This window comes from Rhinolophus sinicus, linkage group LG09, assembly GCF_036562045.2.
Source record: "Rhinolophus sinicus isolate RSC01 linkage group LG09, ASM3656204v1, whole genome shotgun sequence".
In the NCBI taxonomy this organism is placed as follows: domain Eukaryota; kingdom Metazoa; phylum Chordata; class Mammalia; order Chiroptera; family Rhinolophidae; genus Rhinolophus; species Rhinolophus sinicus.
This window is the reverse complement of record NC_133758.1, coordinates 112,612,768-112,634,975: the sequence shown is the minus strand read 5'-3', so window position 1 is coordinate 112,634,975 and position 22,208 is coordinate 112,612,768. Positions and strand designations below refer to the sequence as shown.

Genomic DNA, 22,208 nt, shown 5'->3' with positions numbered 1-22,208 from the left:
CGTATGGCATTTGATTTATATATTAATTGAAAAAGAAAAAGAAAGAAGAAATGGATCCAAGACCCCCCTCTTCCTGTAACTTGTGAATATGGTTGCTACAGCATGCCCATCATAGTTTATCCAAAATGAATAATAGCATATTGATGACGGAGCCAATGGTGAATTCCACCAAAGGCCTTCCTTCCATGTTGCTATTTTATCAATCGCAATTTTATAGGTACAGCTATCACAGCAGTTACAAATCCACCTAAGCGGCCTGTTTATTTAGACCAGAATTCCCTATCTTATCGGCTGAGATATTGAGTGAGACGATATCAATGTCTCCCCGAAACGCAAGACACACTGCCAAGTCACAGATCTTCCAATCCTATGGTCCTGTTGAAAAAAAATAAGCCAAACGTCACAGAGCATTAGAAAGGCAAACCCAAATTAGTTCCAGATGGTCACAAAACAGCCCTTCAATAACCTCCTCTAAAGGAGCCCCTGAAGCCTTCAGAGGTCCCACCACTCTGGCCACTTCCCTAAGTGATGAGCCTAGTGTTCCCACATGTCCTTGAAAAACCTCAGCTTGGTGGGCTACTTGCTTCCTACGCATATCGACGTCCTGGGTATTCCCTCCTCTTCCCTCTAAAGCAGGTCATCTGTGACCTTTGTAACATTTCAGACTTTCCGCTGTTAAAAAGGAGCCCCAAATGGAGTCACTTGTGTTAAGCCCATGTCACCAACTTGAAACTTAACCCCTCGCCTGACTGCAGCTTCCGCCTGTCCCAGAAAGCAATCTGAAGCCGTTCATCTGGAATGTCCTGGGCAGCACTGGTGAGGTCATCGGGCTGGTAGATCCACCCCCTTCCCCAAAGAAAGGTGACCTTGCCCGAACTAATCCACTCTTGGCTAGAAACTTCCTTTTTTCCGCCCCCTTCTGCCTAGAAGAGCCTTCCATTCTGTACAGCTCCTTGGAGCTCCTTTCTATTTGCTAGATGGGATGCTGCCCGATTCATGAATCATCGCATAAAGCCAAGTGGATGGTTAAATTCACTCAGTTGAATTTTGTTTTTTAACACCACTAAGTCCCTGAAGCACTCTTTCCTTCCAGATGCATGTCAGTGAGTCACAGCAATCTCTGTACTGATATGGAATCTATCACCCTAAAATCTCTTACACATCACCAAGTCCACCTTCCTACAATAAGCTTTTCTATTCTATTATCTAATGTCACTATTTATTTTCCGCCTTATTATGGCATAACTTGGCAGATCATACATTTAGCCTTGCCTGTATGTCTCCAACCTCCCATGGAAAAGCTCCCCATTTCAGTGAGGCAACAAGAGCCCCCCGGCCCCACCCAGAACCCTTTACCTGTGGACAAAACTCAAACAGGCAAGCAGGAAGAAGCCCTGCCCCTTCGAGTGGTCACCCTCGGAGATGAGCCCTCTGGAAAGCAGTGGTTCCCAACAGAATTACTGGGCAGTTTTTAAAAAATACCTATGCCTGCTGGTTGGGAGCCACTGCTCAGGTAGCTCTCGTACACAGCCAGCTTCGGAAACTAAGACCTAATTTGGAGGGCTCCTGCCTGTTAGCCTTCTCTTGGCACCCAGCAGGGACCTTTTGGGGATGGGGCTATGTTTTGACTTTTCTGATTATTTTTTTTAAGTTTTATTGAAATATAATTGATACACAAGAACTGCATATACTTAATATGTACAATTTGATGAGTTTGGACATATGCAAACACCTGTGACCCTTTCATCACAATCAAGGTAACAGACATATTCTGAATAGTTTCAATGTTGTAGACCTGCGAGAAAAAGACTTTTGCAAAAAAGAACATTCATCTCTCCAGTAACAGGTTTTAGACCTTTGATCTATCTGTCAAGTCAAACACTTCAGATCTGAGGGTGAATTGATGGTTTGTTCTGTCAACTTCAGTTGACAATTCCAATGGCAGAACCTTCTCCTTCCTGGTCTGACTTGGTTTCTCCACTTGTCTATTGAGACATCTGCTCATATTTTGATGACCTTTTTACTATAATCTGGCCTACACACCCCAAGCTCAGACACCTCTGTGCTCATAAGATGGGACCACAGTGGCTCTGATGAAGCCCTGACCTCAAGATTTGAGGATGGGGTGGGGTGGTTGCCATGTGAGTCATTCCTGCAGACACGCCTTTTACCAGAAAACATCTCAAATTTGAATAAATCAAAAGTGGCTGTACTGAGGGGCGGACAGGGGATTTGCCTAGGGAAATTTTACTCTTATTTCTGCTATGTGACAAAGCATTACAAATGCTTACTATAAGCCCTAAAGTTAATAAACCAAATGGGTCACACAGTGTGCATTTCCTCGCCGTTTTAACTCCTGCCTCAGAGCCCAGATGCACCCAAAGTTAAGGTGAGGAGATGAGCTAAGATGGACTGAGAGGCTTTTAAACTACTGCTGACTTCGCTGACTCCAGGTTTTGACACTCAGCCTTGTGTTTCTGGGGTAGAGGTTTCTTCTCTTTTCTCCTTTCAGTAAATTACTGATCATTAAAAATCAGCACCACTTTATCCTGGAAATCAAGAATTTTATCCTTCTAGTTTAGGGTTGATTAACTCTCTGATTGAAAAAAACAAATTCTGAAAAAAATAAAAATAAAAAAATAATAAAATTCTGGCCATAATAGCGATGTAACACGAAAAATGAAAAGCAGAAGTCCTTGATCCTGTGATCACATAGAATTTAAATATGATAATAAATTTCATTTCATTGAAATAACACAAGCCTGGCAAATACAAATGGAATGATACGAATTTGGCCATGAGATCTGGAAAGCAGACAGATTCTGGCACCCCTGCGCTCAAAAATCTGGGAAATTAGATTCTGGTTGATACCTGGCTTACTTTCTGAATTTTACTTTTACTTGAGTTGGTTAACTCTTATTATTTGTACACTCAGAACTCTTAAATCTACATCCTGTCTCTGGACTCGCTCCTGCAAAAGCGAAGCTCCCACTGCCCACACTTCCTGGCTGTTCCGTAAGCTTCCAGCTCAACACACACACAGCTGACGCCCTCCGCTCCCTCTTTGGCTCACCCCTCCCTGCATGCTCTTCTCATGGTCTGTCTCATTGCCGGGCCGGCCAGAACCCCCTGAGCTACTGACTCCCTCTCCCCCCACAATGGTCTTCCTGTGAAATTCTGTGCCTGCCCACCGCCTCGTCCCTCAGCCCCATCCCCACTCCAACAGTCAGAGCCTCCAGCCTCCACGTCCCTCCAAGTACGGCCCTGCCAGCCTTTGAAAGACAGGCGGATGCCACGGCCTCCCTCTGCAGAGGGAAGTCTCAGCTCCTCAGAAGTCCATTCAAGACCCTTCTCAGCGAGTCTCACCTTATTTCTCCATCTCACCTCCTGCCCTCTGCCAGGCATCCATCAGGACAAAGGAGCAAGGGTTGGGGAGAAGGCTATGGGGAGGAATGCACAGTGGAGGACCCGGCCCCACCCATCACCCCTTTCCACCCGGCGCATCTGGAGGAGAGCTAGGCACCCGGAGACAGCTGACCTCGCACAGACAGAACGCTCCATCAAGCCCAGGGTCTGACCACAGGGCCGGGGCGGGGGTGGGGGGGGCACACAGTGTCTGCTGACCGGCAGAGGTGGCCTGTGTCCCAGGGCCCCTAGAACCAACTGATCTTGGCCTTGCCGACTCCAGCAGCCATGTAGGGCAGCCCCGCCAGGCACTGGCTGTACGAAGCCTGTTTCGGGATCTTGCTCTGACACCTGTGAACAACACTTCATCCACTCACACCGTTAATTATTCACAGCAGAGAAATGAGCCCAGAGAGACACAATCAACCAGGGTAACGCGAGTACTTTACAAGAAGCTTCACACTCCAACGCGAGACTTGGGAATAAGGTCTGGAAAGGACCTGGTCAAAATCAATAGCCAGAGAAGGGCAGTACTGGACAGAATGATCTCTGCCCAGAGCTGGACACACGCTGCTGCTGGACAAGCCATGGACCGTGGGCTCCCGCAGGGCGGGCCCCACCTCCATCACCTTTACTTACCGTCCCTACACGCTCGCTCCCTCCTCCTTCAGTGGTGGTGTGGAAGTAACCGGTACTCCAAAAACACCGGAGGAATAATGCGTGACCCTGCTGGGTATATGCCTTAGTTCTGTTTCGTGTGCCCCAGCTTCCCTTCACACCTGACCAAATGCTTTCCACACATCTGTTCCCGCCTGTTCTCTCCTTTGAGCCAGGCAGTGTGTGGGTTTCCTCGAGTCTCAGTGCAGCTGACGTCAGAAGTTCCCCCACATTCTCGCCTCCAATGGTACTTACATCTGAACCAAAAACTACACGAAGTGAGACAACAGAACACCCAGGAGCCAAATGCCCAGCCGCTGTTCCATCCATATGGCACCCAGAGATGTGACCCAGTTGTGAACAAGACCCCTGAAGAAGCTGCCGGCCCAGGCTGAACCAGGGCTGAGAGGCCCTCAATGTGAGGTTCTTCCACCTCTGTCAACGTCGCAGAAGGCCTGAGGTTCCTGGTCCCCCCCAGTTGGAAACTCACTGAGACCTCGTGCCCAGTACAGACTTGGCACCAGGTCACCTGTCTCCTGCTTTTGCCTCCCAAGCCTCCCACTTCCACTCTGGCAGACACATGTTCTGCCGTGGATGGTGGCTGTGGGCAGGAGAGCCTTAGGGACAAGCTGCAGAGCCATGGGCCACAAATCTCAGCAGAAAGGGTGACATTTTTTATACACAGAAGAGACACTGCTCCTGATCTGAGAGGCCTCCAAAGCCCACAAAGGGGTCGGTTATGGTCATGGCAGTGCCCACTTAGGCACCACGGAGCCCCCGTAACCTCTGGATACCACAGACAAGCTGAGAAGGGGCCTTCCCAGAATCACCAAGAGCAAGAAAGAAAAACCCTACAATTGGTATAGAACCACAAAAGACCCCAAATAACCAAAGCCATCTTGTGAAAGCAGAACAAAGAATATCACAGTTTGTGATTTCCACGCTATAGTAATAAAAACAGTGTGGCACTGGCATACATACAGACACATTGACCAATGGGATAGAATAGAGAGCCCAGAAATAAACCCCCACGTGTACGGTCAACTAATAGTTGACAAGGGAGCCAAGAACACCCAAGGCAGAAAGGACAGTCTCTTCAACAAACGGTGTTGGGAAAACCGGATCACCACATGCAGAGAAATGAAACAGGACCCCGTCTCACACCACTCACAAAAATCAACTGAAAATGGATCCAAGACTTAAACATAAGACCCGATACCGTAAGACTCCTGGAAAAATAAATATAAGGAAGAAGCTCTTCCACACTGGCAGCGTGGCACTGATTTTTTTCAGTATTCTGATAAGAGAGTGACCGTACATTTTAGTTTTCAGGACCCTTCCCCTCCTTATCGGTAGAGAAGAGAGGTGAAGGGACTCCAAACCAGCAGGCCTGAGGGACAAGGACAGCGTCTGCCTTTGTCTTCTCCGTCGATGCAAAGAGACTTTCAAAGTAAGTCGTGAATCAGTAAATGAATAAAGGAACCGGTGACCAAAAAACCAGGGACCAGCAACGACCTCCTCCTCCCCAGCCTCTGAAAACCCCGACGTGGTTCATCAGCTGACTTGCAAACCAACCCGAGAAAGACCCGTGTGCACAGAAGACACGGTGGAGCCCCAGTGGCAGCAGAAGTGGCACCGAGGAACCACAGCGACCAAGGCAATGCGTCGTGCTGAGAAGAACGGAACGATTTCATCTCCCTGTTGGCCCATACCCGTTTTTCTTCAACCTGACAAGCCTATAATTAGAGTCAGTCTTCATTTTCCAAGGGGGTTCTGTCTTTTCGCAGCAGCAGAGGTATTCTGCCGACACTTCCACTATGGGGGCGTTCAGGACTCGTGTTTAATAATAACACAAAACCAAGGCAGGAAAACTGCCCGTTGCCCTGTGCTTTGTCCCCACTCGCAGCCAAGCCACCTGCTCCTGCTACGCTTGTCTCATCAAGGTTAGAAACTCCCCAAGAGTGACAGGTAAGAAAAATGTATGTATTGGCCAATTAAGTAATCAACCTCTGGGCTACTATTACATATTCCCTGTCCAATCTCCCTACATGCTAGAATATACAGTGTTTCTGCTGTGACATGATTAGATGCCTATGGGGGAAAAAATCTCACATTTTGTGAACTTCAACACTAAAAATAACAGAGTATGGGGGAAAAATTGGTTCGGGACATTCCATGTAAAACCCATGGGGCTGCAAAACACAATCAAAAACAACAATTGGTAACCTGGAAAATTAATCTGGCCACCTGGGCAGGTGGCTCAAGAACAGCCAGTGATGAACACAGCAGGTATTAAAAATACGTACAAATGGAGGGGAATGTACCAAAGCTTTAGTTAGAGCAAGACTGGCTGGCGCTGAGGGCACAGAAAGAGCCACGCAAAGCTGTAACTGCACCTGTTTGGTGAGGGGACCCAGAGCCAGGCAATCAGAGACAGCGCACGTGCGCACACACACACACACACACACACACACACACACACACACTCACAGCAGCTCAGCAGGGACGTTTTCCTGCTCAAGTTCAAAATTCTATGCCCACTTATTTCTCTTGCTCCTTGGCCCAGGAAGATCTAAGTACCCCAACACAATGTTGGCCTTGCTCGCATATCTTGCCCCTCTGCCCCATCACGTAGGAGCTAACACACATCACCAGAGACGGCACCCACTATTTCAGTGTCCTCAACGTCACGTGCCTGAGCAGGCTGAGTGTCCTTAGGGAGGACAGTGAGCAGAGGCGGGGAAAACCAAGGGTGAAGGCCTCCTGAGATAGGGCGTTCTCCATCCCGCAATCAGCCCTATTAACTACAAAAGAAACAGTTCCCAGAGAAAGACGTGACCAACAGACAAGTGCAAACACTTACATGTAATATGTTGGATAGAGTCCTTCAAAATACCAGCAATGTTTTTTAGCCTCCGTGCTCTGCAAAGAGAAGAAGAAACACCTGGTCAGTGGTATGTTCTCTGCACATTGTTGAGACGCTCTCACAAAAAGGAACAAAGAAGGACGAGTGGCTAGAACTTCAAGTGTGAAAAGCAGGGGACTTGGGAGCAACGATTAACTAGAAGGAGATTCACCCCATTGTGATTTTGTAGCTGTTTTATAAAAGGGGGAAAAAAAGGAAAACATCTCTTTCCCTATTATTTTTCTAGCCTTTCACATCTCTGAATACACTGGGGTGACCAATTTATCTAAAAGGTAAATTAAAGACAATCCATTTATTTAAATGCACATGGTATTCAGATATCCAAAGAATGTTAGAAACAAACTATTATAAAGATTTCCATTTCCCCCCAATTTTCATTTTCGAAAGACATTTCCCATCGTTTCAACCTTCCTAGATCTTTATATTTCAGAATATTGTAAAAGCCCTATTCAAATCACTGATCCCCAGTGGGGACCTGTGTCTGCCAGACCCTAAGCCAGGGGTCACTGGTCAGCATGGTGGTGTCCCTTGCCCGCTCTCATTCCAGGGATGAGAAAGAGGAAGGAGGGGGGCAAAGAAAGGCAATGGGAGTCTCCTCTGTGCTTTCCAAGGAAGTCAGACACTGGACATCCCGAGGGTAGGGCAGAGCAGGTGTGAAGCCATCCCACTGGCTGGACAACTCACACATGTGAGAGCAAGCCACAGGCGCCAGCCACTGTGTGAGACCGCTAAGCAGAAACGCTCTGCCCTGTCTGAACTAGTCTTCTAAAATTATTCCACTCATGCCATCATTGTTCGACAACTGCACAACTCCCTACCTCCATGAGCGAGTGCACCGGCCGGAGTGTATATAATGCCTGTGAAACAGCAATGGTACAAAGCCACCAGCAGCAGGACAACAGGAAAGGCACAGTAACGACAAAGCTTTCCTTGAGCAAAGCAGGGCTAACTGTCCTGCCCAAGCACCGCACTTCTTCCCACCCCAGTGCCCTGGGACCTGGCCAGGGCTGCTAGCTCCTCGGCCTTTCTAGCAGGGGTACGGCAATGCCCTCCTGCCCAGAACAGACCCTAAATCTATAGCAGGATGCCCATGGAGAGGTGAGTGCAAGTGTTGTGTTACGCTGGCTAAATTGGATGGGTTAAGAAAAGTGTGAAAAAAAGTTTTGTTTTGTTTTTAAGTGCTTTAAAGGCTTTCAGAAGCACATGAAGCAGTATAAAGTAACCCAGGTTTATTTGTGGAAGATGAGTTTAATTTAGACTGTGTTAGCTCCTGTCTGGTTCAAGAAATTAAGTTCAGACAGCTGAAGGAACCGATTTATTTTGGCAAATAGCAACTGCAGGTCTCTGTCCCCAATAACAATTCATTTCACTAGTCTTCTATGATAAGCTGATAAACTGGGTCTTTCTTCAAGGTGGCATTTTAGAGGTTTCCTCTTTACTCTCCATCACTGCTAGAGACAGGCACACGCTCTTGAAACTTGACACTGAAGCTCCACACACAATCAACAATCAGCCTCCTCCAATGCTGCCTTGAGCTCAGGGAACACCAGAACTCAACCTGAAACCCCTGCCCTTCTGCTGCCTTGGCCACTGCTACAGGTATAACCAAGGCAGCAGCACAGACCCAGGGCACAGACCCAAGGTGAGGCCGGTGGAGCCCCAGTGGCAGCAGAAGTGGCACCGAGGAACCACAGCGACCAAGGCAGTGCGTCGTGCTGAGAAGAACGGAAGGATTTCATCTCCCTGTTGGCCCATACCCGTTTTTCTTCAACCTGACAAGCCTGTAATTAGAGTCAGTCTTCATTTTCCAAGGGGGTTCTGTCTTTTTGCAGCAGCAGAGGTGTTCTGCCGACACTTCCACTATGGGGGCGTTCAGGACTCGTGTTTAATAATAACACAAAACCAAGGCAGGAAAACTGCCCGTTGCCCTGTGCTTTGTCCCCACTCGCAGCCAAGCCACCTGCTCCTGCTACGCTTGTCTCATCAAGGTTAGAAACTCCCCAAGAGTGACAGGTAAGAAAAATGTATGTATTGGCCAATTAAGTAATCAACCTCTGGGCTACTACTACATATTCCCTGTCCAATCTCCCTACATGCTAGAATATACAGTGTTTCTGCTGTGACATGATTAGATGCCTATGGGGGAAAAAAATCTCACATTTTGTGAACTTCAACACTAAAAATAACAGAGTATGGGGGAAAAATTGGTTCGGGACATTCCATGTAAAACCCATGGGGCTGCAAAACACAATCAAAAACAACAATTGGTAACCTGGAAAATTAATCTGGCCACCTGGGCAGGTGGCTCAAGAACAGCCAGTGATGAACACAGCAGGTATTAAAAATACGTACAAATGGAGGGGAATGTACCAAAGCTTTAGTTAGAGCAAGACTGGCTGGCGCTGAGGGCACAGAAAGAGCCACGCAAAGCTGTGACTGCACCTGTTTGGTGAGGGGACCCAGAGCCAGGCAATCAGAGACAGCGCGCGCACACACACACACACACACACATACACACTCACACACACTCACAGCAGCTCAGCAGGGACGTTTTCCTGCTCAAGTTCAAAATTCTATGCCCACTTATTTCTCTTGCTCCTTGGCCCAGGAAGATCTAAGTACCCCAACACAATGTTGGCCTTGCTCGCATATCTTGCCCCTCTGCCCCATCACGTAGGAGCTAACACACATCACCAGAGACGGCACCCACTATTTCAGTGTCCTCAACGTCACGTGCCTGAGCAGGCTGAGTGTCCTTAGGGAGGACAGTGAGCAGAGGCGGGGAAAACCAAGGGTGAAGGCCTCCTGAGATAGGGCGTTCTCCATCCCGCAATCAGCCCTATTAACTACAAAAGAAACAGTTCCCAGAGAAAGACGTGACCAACAGACAAGTGCAAACACTTACATGTAATATGTTGGATAGAGTCCTTCAAAATACCAGCAATGTTTTTTAGCCTCCGTGCTCTGCAAAGAGAAGAAGAAACACCTGGTCAGTGGTATGTTCTCTGCACATTGTTGAGACGCTCTCACAAAAAGGAACAAAGACGGACGAGTGGCTAGAACTTCAAGTGTGAAAAGCAGGGGACTTGGGAGCAACGATTAATTAGAAGGAGATTCACCCCATTGTGATTTTGTAGCTGTTTTATAAAAGGGGGAAAAAAATAGGAAAACATCTCTTTCCCTATTATTTTTCTAGCCTTTCACATCTCTGAATACACTGGGGTGACCAACTTATCTAAAAGGTAAATTAAAGACAATCCATTTATTTAAACGCACATGGTATTCAGATATCCAAAGAATGTTAGAAACAAACTATTACAAAGATTTCCATTTCCCTCCAATTTTCATTTTCGAAAGACATTTCCCATCGTTTCAACCTTCCTAGATCTTTATATTTCAGAATATTGTAAAAGCCCTATTCAAATCACTGATCCCCAGTGGGGACCTGTGTCTGCCAGACCCTAAGCCAGGGGTCACTCGTCAGCATGGTGGTGTTCCTTGCCCGCTCTCATTCCAGGGATGAGAAAGAGGAAGCAGGGGGGCAAAGAAAGGCAATGGGAGTCTCCTCTGTGCTTTCCAAGGAAGTCAGACACTGGACATCCCGAGGGTAGGGCAGAGCAGGTGTGAAGCCATCCCACTGGCTGGACAACTCACAGTGTGAGAGCAAGCCACAGGCGCCAGCCACTGTGTGAGACCCCTAAGCAGAAACGCTCTGCCCTGTCTGAACTAGTCTTCTAAAATTATTCCACTCGTGCCATCACTGTTCAACAACTGCACAACTCCCTACCTCCATGAGCGAGTGCACCGGCCGGAGTGTATATAATGCCTGTGAAACAGCAATGGTACAAAGCCACCAGCAGCAGGACAACAGGAAAGGCACAGTGACGACAAAGCTTTCTTTGAGCAAAGCAGAGCTAACTGTCCTGCCCAAGCACCGCACTTCTTCCCACCCCAGTGCCCTGGGACCTGGCCAGGGCTGCTAGCTCCTCGGCCTTTCCAGCAGGGGTACGGCAATGCCCTCCTGCCCAGAACGGACCCCAAATCTATAGCAGGATGCCCATGGAGAGGTGAGTGCAAGTGTTGTGTTACGCTGGCTAAATTGGATGGGTTAAGAAAAGTGTGAAAAAAAGTTTTGTTTTGTTTTTAAGTGCTTTAAAGGCTTTCAGAAGCACATGAAGCAGTATAAAGTAACCCAGGTTTATTTGTGGAAGATGAGTTTAATTTAGACTGTGTTAGCTCCTGTCTGGTTCAAGAAATGAAGTTCAGACAGCTGAAGGAACCGATTTATTTTGGCAAATAGCAACTGCAGGTCTCTGTCCCCAATAACAATTCATTTCACTAGTCTTCTATGATAAGCTGATAAACTGGGTCTTTCTTCAAGGTGGCATTTTAGAGGTTTCCTCTTTACTCTCCATCACTGCTAGAGACAGGCACACGCTCTTGAAACTTGACACTGAAGCTCCACACACACAATCAACAATCAGCCTCCTCCAATGCTGCCTTCGAAGCTCAGGGAACACCAGAACTCAACCTGAAACCCCTGCCCCTTCTGCTGCCTTGGCCACTGCTACAGGTATAACCAAGGCAGCAGCACAGACCCAGGGCACAGACCCAAGGTGAGGCCGGTGGCGCGGGTGGTGCAGGAGGGAAGCCCCGACCTACCACAGCCGCCTACCACGGGGTTTCCTTTAGTTTATGGTTCCGTAATCTGAAGCACCACTCGTTTGAGACCCCAGTACCACATCTCCTCACTCTTAAACACGAAGCATGGATTCACCTGGGTTTTTTCCTTGGTGAATATTTGGAATACCATTTTATAGATTAAAAAGCTGGGGCCCCCAATGGGTGTCTTGCTCAAAGTCACAAGGTTTCTTTATGGCGACAAAATGAACAACCCTGGGCATTTTCCCCTAGACTAATTAACATTACTCCGAGGAACCGTCTCTGCCCACCTCCAGCTCCCCTGTATGTCCTGTGACTACAGGATGGCGGAAGAGGACCAGACGAGACATCAGGAAGCCACTGCTGCCTCTGCGGTTGGCAGACTCAGGGGAAGGCAGCTCTCTCAGCTTGGATCTCCTCAACGCTCAGCTGCCCACATCGGGGGTGAGTGTGCACATACACAGGTGTGTGTGTGTGTGTGTGTGTGTGTGTGTGTGTGAGACTCTAAGGGGGGATGAGCTACACCAGAGTAACAAAGGCACTGAACTTACTACAGCACCCCTCCCAGACACTCTTATATGTGGCTGTTGGGAAGGAAATTTGGTAATATCTGGAAAACTACTGATGCATTTCTCTTTCATCACCATTCTCTTTCCACAAATACAGAATGCCATAAGGCATAAGGTTACTTATCGTGGCATTAATTCCCATAGCAAAACCCCGGCAATGATGACAATGCCCACCCTTAGCAGACTGGTGAAATAAGCGACACCATCCACACAGCGCAATACTAAGCGGCCAGTGAGAATGGGCTCTCTCAGAACTGGTGTGAGAGGATTTCCAAGATGCAGTGCCACCTGAAAAAGCAACGTCACGTGCCACTTAACAACCAGGGTACGTTCTGAGAAGTGTATCGCTGGGTGATTTCGTCGTTGTGTGAACATCCCAGAGCGCACCTCCACACACCCTCGACGGTCTAGCCCACTCCACTCCCGGGCTGTGGTGGAGCCTATTGCTCCGGGGCAACGAGCCTGTACAACATGTTACTGCACTGAAGAATGAAGGCAACTGTAACACAATGGTAAGAATTTGGGTATCTACACAAAGTACAGTGAAAATACAGCAAAAATTATTAAAAACGGTACCACTGGATAGGGCACTGACCACGAACGGAGCCTGCAGGACTGGAAGTTACTCTGGGGGAGTCAGTGAGTGAGTGGGGAGTGAGTGTGAAGACCCAGGACATAACTATGCACGACTGGAGACTTTATCAACACTGGGTACTTAGGCTACACTAAATTTATAAAACAACAGAAGATTCGATCAAGCACAAGAGGGAATGACGCGATCAAGAGACGCAGTAAACACGAGATGTGTGAGGCTGCTGCCGGCAAAAGACAGCATTGCTTTTTACAGCAAACTTTTTTTTTTTTTTTAATAAGTAGAAAGAGTACACTCTAAAATAACAATGAAATGTATAGCATAGTAAATACACAAACTAAAACATATCCATTGATTATCTTATCAAAATTATGTACTGTGCATACCTATATGTGCTCTACTTCTATACAACCGGCAGGTAGAGGTGTGTTTACACCAATATCCCCATTAAGTGGGGTGCTGTCCAAGGTGCTGCACGAACAACAGGCCCTCAGTGAGCTCACAATGCAATATTCCTTCCACGTGTATAATGGAAGCAATAATAAACATGGCCATCTATTTCTTGAAGAGAGCGTAAAGAGAGGCAATGCACAATTTATAAACCATTAACGAAGCAGAATGCGCAGGACTGTGAGAAAAATGTCTACTGTCAGGAGCAATTCAACTGAGGGAATCTAAAATTTAAATCGGAAAGGCGTTGTAAGACGTCTGTACTCAGGGAAGAATCCTGGTGGTCTATTATTCAAGGAATAGGCTATGTATCCATGTAGTTAATGCCTCCTAAATACAGTTACTCATATTTAGCCAGGATCTAAAACAAACCCCAAAGAACAACCTCCAACAGTAACCCGCTTATTGACATAAATTATTCTACATCTCACCATACGCAATACAGGAGAACCCAAAATGCTACTGTTTGACAAAAGGCGCATCCTTTTTCTACTCCAAGTTGAAAGAATAGTTGTATCACAGTAACATGTGGTTCACTTTGAGAGAACTGAAGCCATCTGTGACTTTGGGGTACATGGTGGTTAAGAGCAAGGACCTAAGAGAGTCAAAACATGATAGGTTTTATCTCAATTTCACCCCTTCTCCTTCTGTTTGAGTGTGTGTTTGGGGGGGGGTGCTATTTATACACTTAAAGATCTATTTAAATGAATAAACAGCAAACTGCAAAACTAACGCTTCACTAATAGAACTCATTCCACCAACACCTGGAAGGTAAAGATCCTTATTTTCCTTATTGTGGTGATAGCATTAGCCACCCTGTCCTGAGGCCGCAAGTCCACAATAAGTCTCAAAATGGTGGGAAGACCCAGGGGATCAGCCTGATGACTCTTTGTCAAAGGGGAAAGGCACCCTGCTGTGCCTCGGTGCTGCTTTCACATTCATCAAAAGCTAAACTTGACACACACGCGGTGAGCTCCTGGCTGCGCTGCGTTCCAGCCCAATTAGAGTGGGCATTTACACTCCACACAGACAGACTCTGAACAAAGGGAGCCTCTCAGATCCTGGCAGGTTCAGTGCTCAGGACCACGGACAGAGACAGCGGGCAGGGCCGGGACCTACTGAATCACTGCAAAAACACAGGTAGGACTGACAGTAATTATCTCAAGGTCTCAGAATTTCAAATAATAAGAATGATCATGCTTTAAATTCCTGTGTTGGAATTAATCCTTGGGCGTATGGACCTCTGTTTTTCAGGAACGGCTAACTCTAAGGAACCTTGATTATTTTAGAAATAAGAGTATGAGGCTTCTCACAACCATCATTTATCAACGGGAAAAAAAGCAGAGAAATTCTTAAGAAAAAAGAAATAAAAGCTCTTCCAGTATCTTACAGAAGAAACCACGTCAGCAGAGCATATACTGCCAGCAAATAACCATCAGAGATGTAGCGTTGTCTACTAATAGCTTGAAGATTCTGGAGACACGCAGGCAACAAGACGTAATTAGTTCTGGCTGCATATCCCTGGGAAAATTCTGTGAACTCTCATAACTTACTCTGAATAAAGTCCCCTAGTTTGCTTTATCTGCTTCAGTTTTTAAGAGAGGAATGGTAGGGAAACAGATTCCTTCAAGGTCCTTACTTTGAGGAGATAAAAATCCTCATCTCCAGGATAAGAAAATTAGTCAATAACCAAAATTAAAAGGCAAACAATAGAGGCACATTTTGAAATATAACAAGGTTAATGTCTTTAAAGAATAAAGAGCTTATATAATTCAGTAAGATAAAAGCCCCAATAGGAAAAAAATAAAATAGATAATTCTTCAGAGAAGAAACACAAAAGGTCAGGAAACCTACTTCGAAAGATAAAATGTATTAGTAATCAAATAAATGTAAATTATAACGACATGGCTTTAGCTATCAAAATCCAAATATCCACGGATGATGAGAGCATGAGAGGAAAAACATCGCATAATGTGTGGGGAATGTACATGTAATGTCAAGAGAACAATGTTTCAATACGTTATCAAAAAAACTTTAAAATGTACATAACTTAAACAGGGTTATCACACTTAACCCGAGAAAATAATAGTAACAATTGTGAATAGGTGTTATTAAGAAAAACTGGAAATAACAAACATTTTCAAAATATGGGTTTAACAAAATAATAATATATCCAAAATACATGAGTAGGCAGATGCTACCAGATTGTAAAGAAACATATGAGAATATTTTGCTAAGAAAAAATAAAGCCAATAAAAAAGTGTGTCTAGGAGACTATATTTCACATCATAGGAGAGAGAAAATAATATGGAAAGACAGGTCCCAAAACACTGACAATAAATTGTCTTTTGGGTGGTATGAGAGATGATTCTTTTTTTCATGGTACAGCTTGGTAATCAGTCTCCAAGTTTTCTTTATGGAACTCGTAACACTTTGTTTTAAATTTTCTATTAAATTTTACTTTAAAAAGCAGATCACTTATGGTCCAATAAAGAAATGGAAAGTAAATTTATATTAACCACCTGATACTGTACTGGATCCAGGTGGTTTTTAGTGGCATTTCCCTAATGACTAATGAGGAGCAGTGTCTCTTCATTCCTGCTCAATCATAAGGTAAAAATAGTCGCTGCCATTTTGGGAGTGCCTCTTCGTATGAAATCTCACCTCACAGCATGACACCCGGGAGTTAGGCAGAATATATGCTTACAAATGAGTAAACCAAGGTCTCAGAGAGGTGAATTAACTTGGCCAAGGCAACACAGGAAGCAAGCAGAAAGCTGGGACTTGAATAAGGCCTGCCAGTTTCTACCGTCTGTGTATTTTCTCTGGTAGAGTGTAGATGCTGTAATTTCCGGTGCCTCCATATTCCATAATCCCCACCCTTTGGAACGCCTGTCTCATCTCTCACAGGAAGCCAGAATTAGATTATTTTAGGTATTATTTCACTGTCCAGAAGGAAACTAAAATGATGATTGAAACCACATGAAAGACCCTTCCTCCAGCCCCCTAAAATAGCCTTTTATGAATTATTAGGGGTTATACCGTAGAGCACCCCACAACTCTTACCATTATCATTTACTGGCTCTCCAAGAACAAATAAAGGACAAAGGTACTTAGTTAGCAGTTTTGCCAAGAAGACTGTTATCTCTGCTCACAATGGCTAACACACCAGGAAAAATCACACCAAAGGAGCCCGAAGCCCAGCCAGGGCCAAACCACAAAACCAGCCTCTTTCACCCTCCAAAGAGAGTCCTTAGCTGCTAAAAATACTCAGAGGTGCAACTTCAGGGCACAGAATGACAGGAAATGAATGCATGGGCTGCAGCCAAAAAGGTTCATGGAACACATTTTCCTAATGCCACATCATTCATTCAAAAACTGGTAACTGGGGGGTTTAATTAGACCAAGGAGGTCTCTGCTGACCACTCCCAACACAGCCATGCGCGTCCTTTGTAATTACAGTGAGCTCAGGGCTGGGTGTTAACTGCCGCTCCCCTTCCCTTATTCTCCGAACAGGAAGGAAGGCGGGGCCATAGCAGCCTCACTCACATTTGGGTCCCTAATGCTACCACTCTGCCTTGTGTGTAGAGGGGGCCTAATACATTTATTTAAAGAATGACAAGAAATATGCCCCCAAGACGGGGCTTGGGCACGTGGTCTCAGGGACTTGCTTCACTCACCACTGTCCTATGGTTACACTCGACTGATTTCTGATTTTGTGGCTGGGGCTTTGTTATCTCGCCCTCTTGATGCTGTTTGGGGACCTCTCACCCTCCAGGCTCCCCCCTCCCCTTATCTCTTATCCTGAGTATGTGGCCTGGGCTGGAGAAAGGACGACAATGGCAGAACTCAGGTCTGAAAGGAAAACAATTCTTTACTTTAAATGTTGTGGACAGCCCTGGTTTTCCACCCAAAAGGACACATTTCTGGAAGAATTATCAGCAAACTTTCTAGAGCTCTGTCTCTTAGCTCTGTCAGCTATCATTTCTAATAGCTGTCACTGTACCCTGCTTTTAAAAATCTAGGATGGAAATCATTTTGTGCTTTTCCATTTTCTTAAGGGAGTGGGGGATGAGGAGAGAGAAGAGATGACGTGGTAGCACCGTTAAAAAAGGAAATGCAAGCAGATGACACGAAATCTCTACCAACACCTAACAGATAGACGGTCCTTGGGTTTTCTAGGTCCAATAATCTAAATTCCACTGGAGGACGTGGCTTCATTTCTCACACAACTTTCCAAACCCTCCAGTCTCGGCCAGTGCACGGCCCTGGGACAGTCACCCGTCAGCGTGTGCCAATTCTCAGTTGCCCTGGTGAGCGGGAACATTTGGGAAGCCGGGGCTGCCGCCAGCCGCACTCCCACTGGAGGCAAACTCAAGGATGTCCTCAGCCTCCCTCATGCAGTATGTCCCCCAACTGGGTCACGGCCTTTGCGCTCACTCTGCCGTTTCTCCCGTTCTGACCTAGTGAACCCGCATTTCAGCATCATGGCCCCCTTGCAGGTGTCCTGACCACGACAAAATGCCAGAACACCACACTGCGCAGGGCTCTCTCCTGAGCCGGGGAGCTTTTCCAGCTGGCACCTGGCATCTCGACCAGATCCAGGCAAGATTTGACACCTGAGGACAGAGAACTCAGAAGTACACATGCTGTGGGAGGGCCTGAGAGAAACAAGAACTGGCAAAATGTCACATGTCTCCCCAAAAATTTTTATGTGGGAGGGGAAGAGGGAGAGAATGGGAAAGCATGTGACATGTTGCAAGACTTAAGGGTAAAAGTAATAGAAAAACAACACACTGTCCGTCGAGGAACACCGACTGGCCTGGGCGTGGGGGGAGAGTGGTGACAGGCAGCCGTTCTGACCACTGTTCAGGCAGGTGTCACGTCAGGCACAGGGAAAAGGCACCCTTTCCCCACCTGGGTTCACGCAGGCATCCAGTTTCATTCTCAGCAGGACAGAAATATCCCTAACTGCCCAGAATTGTAACAGGAAGTGAACCAAATGGAGTTCAGACAGTGTGAAATCCCTCAACTCTTCCAGCAGCACTGGGGGAAGGAGGCAGGTGGGGCCTGCCCGCCAGCAAAAATGGATTTCTAGTTAGATCTGAGAAGTTTGGAAAGTTTACTAGAAATGCTAAGCAGTCAGAAGCTTCTGGAGGGAAAGGACTGGCCATTTCCTGACAGTAGCCTGAATGCTGAGAGGGAATCAGGCTCTTCTAGCCTGACCCGTTAGCCTCCCTGACTGGCAAGGGCTGTAAGAACCCCCCCTTCCGGACCGAGCTGGACCTACATGGGAAGACTGCTCCCATGAACTTGTGCTCTTGGCCTCCGCTTGGCCCCGCTAATCGGCCCTGACACTCTGTTGGCAGCTCCCACTGGCTTCTGCTGCCTTCCTTAGGCCATTCCCACGTTTGTATCCTGAGCGACCAGAGGGCTCAGCAATGTCAGCAAAGATGGAGCCAAGCATCTCATTCAAAGCCCCTCTCAGGTAAGTCGACCAGGTGGTTAGCTCACACGGTACACCCGGGGGTGATTTTATTCACAGAGAGTCTACTGGAACTAACCCCAGCAGGTCACAGCTACCAGGCCATCGGCTTTTGAGCAAGTGGAGGCCTGTAAGTCAGACAAAGTCACTTTGCGCTCCAGTTTTCGGGAAGATAACGTACCACCCCCCAGTGACACTCTTCTTTCTGAAGCCCACACTTTGGGCCCGGCGGCAGCAAGTTCAACCAGCAGCCAACCAACGGCCAGAACCCATGAGAATACCCCGTGTGCAGTTCGGCGTCACACTGGGAGTCCGGAACAACGCAGCAAAGCCCCAGTGCCCTGCCTTTGACTAGGTCGCAAGAATACAACCAACTACAGAATGACCCTAAATAAACCGCTGAGGCTCGATTTCACTCCTGGCTCTGCTGGTGTCCTCGTCCGTCTGTTAAAAGCAGGTAACAACATCTTCCTCACTGAGGGTACTATAATGGTTCAATGCACTAATGTGTGTAAAAGTACAAAAAATGGGACTGCCCCCCCAAGGCCATTAGGAAACACCACCTCCTCCCACTGCAACTACTCCCAACCATTTAAATGAAAACCCAGCTCTCAAACCACTCGAAAGTCATTCTCCCCAAATGCACTTAGTGAGTCAGTACTAACTGCTGCGGGCTCCACTGGCCCTGAGCAGAGGCCTGGATGAACCAGGGCCCTCAGCTGCCCACAGTGCCATTTCCCCCACTTCCTTCATCTCTCCCCTTAGCGCCTCTCCACCAGCCAGTGGGAAGGCCGCAAGCGCCCCACTGGGCAAACTACAGCTCCGAGTGGGGGGGCTCACACAGCCAGACCCAAAGGTCCGGCTCCAGCCTGGCTCAGTCCCACCAAACTGCCTCTCACCCTCACCGCTGCTCCCAGAACTAACTCTGGGCTGCAAAACACCTCTCTTCACCAGCTGACGTGGCGGAGAACGTGCATTACTAATCCACGCTAGAGAGCATGTCTCCTGGCCCATCTCACTGTAAGTGTTTCTGGAACACAGAATAGTGCCAAGTCTATTACACAAACCAGAACGGGTAGGTGGTGTGCACAAATGCCATCCCTTACGCAAGCAAGCTGCACTGTGGACAGCTAGCTATGGGTTTCCCACTTGGAACTGCCATCTCTAACCAAGCTATTCCCTCTGTCTCCAAGCCCAATCAAAGATTTAACCACTGTCCTTCCAGCCTCCAAAGCAACACAAAGATGCAAAGAATAAATTCAGGACCCTGAAAGGAGCAATATGTTTGGGACCTTTTCTAACTTAATTCTCAAGGATCATCTCAAAATCAGAACCTGAGCCTTTCCGACCGAGCTGCACCCGAGCCACTCACAAGGAATCATGTACAATCGAAAGCCTCAGGATTCCACAGCTCAGCTGAGAATCACAGTAAATTGTGACCTTTCACGGTTTAATGGCAAACATAACAATCCAACAGTGTGCAAACTTGCAAAAGAGTCTAAGACAGACACTTGCCCAAGAGTTTCACACACGATTGTTTAACAGCAAAAAGCTAGAAACTAACTAAATGTCCATCAGAAGAGAGCTGATTAATGAATCACGATCATTCCTACAAAAGAACACTCTGTAATTCTCAGGGGAATGCAGTGGGTTTGTGGAAAGATCTCCAAGAAATATCTCTTACCAAAAAAAAAAGAAGATGCAGGACATTGTGTATAACATGATCCCATCTGTGTACTTTTAACGAAATATCCGAGTATATAATTAAAAAAAAAAATTCATTGCGCTGCAAAAGAAATTTAACAATAGCTCCCTTTACAGAGAGGGTCTAAGGTTAGGAGGTAAAGGGGAGGGGAGAGGCCCTCACATTCTGTTTTATAGCTTTTTAAAGCACATACATGCATTTATTTTGTTTAAAAAATTAAAACCATCAAATCAATTATCTATGAAACTAGGTAGCAAGGTCAAGATAGATGAAATCCTCAGAAATTTAAGAATGGTATTCACCCCTTTACAACAAAGCTTCAAACACACTGAATTCAGTTTCTCCCTACTCCTCTCTCTCCCTGCCTGTCCTTAAAGCAAAACTAATGAGCTGTGAAATGGCCAAATGTGAAGCCAAAAAGAAGAGAAACAAAGGCCCTGAATAATTCATAGCGGGATAATCAGCTTTTCCATGAGCAAGAGCCACAGCCTACACAGACTCGGCCGCGGATGGAGTTCATGTTCCTTCCTAACAGAATGTGAGGTCTTGAAGGAGGACAGGTTCCCAGGTATTCTCCCTTCCAGCCATGGTCCTAGGACAATGGCCATAGACGGGCTCAAGAAATGGTTGCTGAACCTACTACACAGACAACTATACAGAACAACAAGGTGCCAACTAAAGGTCGCTGTCACTGATGCAACACCAACAGGAGTTCCCAATTTCAGGTGTGGTGAGGGGAGAGACTTTTTTCAGTGAAAACAGCTCAATTGTGAAACAGCTAGGCTGGTGGAACCGCACGGCTGTGAGACAGCTGGGCTGTGAGGCAGCCTGGGCAGAGACGCCCCAGCGTTACAGCTCAGCTTAAGTGTTGCAGCTCATCTGGTGGTTCACCCCCAGCCCATATTGCAGCTCCAAAAAGGGAAATGCAGTCTCCCTTGGCAACTGAAAGTGTGCTCAATGGAAGCAGTGAAGCTGGCTTATATAGAGAAGAGTGCCTGCCCCCATTCCGATTGGTCCATTTCTAAGCAAGCCCTCAGTTTAATTGGTCCAAATAGTACTATCCTGACTGGTTGGAATGGACGTGCTCTGATTGGTTGGTGAAGATGCAAATGAGGCTATATTGGCACAGCTCCAATTGAACGGGAAAAGTCTCAGTCCTATTGGTTGAATTTCAATCTTAGGAGCTCACTTAAAAGGGTCGACTCAGCTGGCAGGAGCACAGTGCAGGAGGCTTGGTGACGCACTCTATGGCTTTTCCCTGAAATGCAGCATGTGTGAGGGACCTCTGCAAACAATGGCCACTAGACTCTGGTTATAAATTTGCATCCAATTAACCATGAGTAGTCCTTTTCAGTAGGTATCATCTTCTCAGGGTCAACATGGGGCAAAGCATACTTTATATATATACCGTATTTTGCCATGTATAATGCATACTTTTTTGCCCAAATTTGTGAGGGAAAAATAAGGATATACATTATATATGGGTAGTACTGATTCCGTATCTACATAAATGTTCTTAATTCTTTTATTTACACGTATGAGTTAAAAGTGTAACTCTAGAAATCAATAACAATATCCATATGCAAAATAATACGCTGGAATACAATAGTTTTGATGAACTCATGAGGAACTTGCAACGACAAAGAGTTCTTGGCCTTTTATGATGTGTAAATATCGTAAATTTGTTACTGGTACATAAAATTTCTTGTACCTTGTATCTCTTCTTGTGTTTTGCAATTACTTGTTACATAAAATTT

At 46.5% G+C, this 22,208-nt stretch overlaps 1 protein-coding gene across 2 annotated transcripts in view; it reads right to left on the bottom strand.

Annotated features, from left to right (window-relative positions):
* Window positions 1-22,208, bottom strand: part of VOPP1 (VOPP1 WW domain binding protein) — a 53,298-nt gene that overhangs the window by 17,021 nt on the left and 14,069 nt on the right. The window contains exon 2 of one of the 2 annotated variants that reach the window (XM_074341027.1): window positions 6,926-6,984. In XM_074341027.1, coding sequence (XP_074197128.1) covers window positions 6,926-6,984 — 59 coding nt within the window. Of the gene's footprint in view, window positions 1-6,925; window positions 6,985-9,893; window positions 9,953-22,208 lie in introns of both variants that reach the window. The other variant, XM_019726355.2, reaches the window with a different exon arrangement.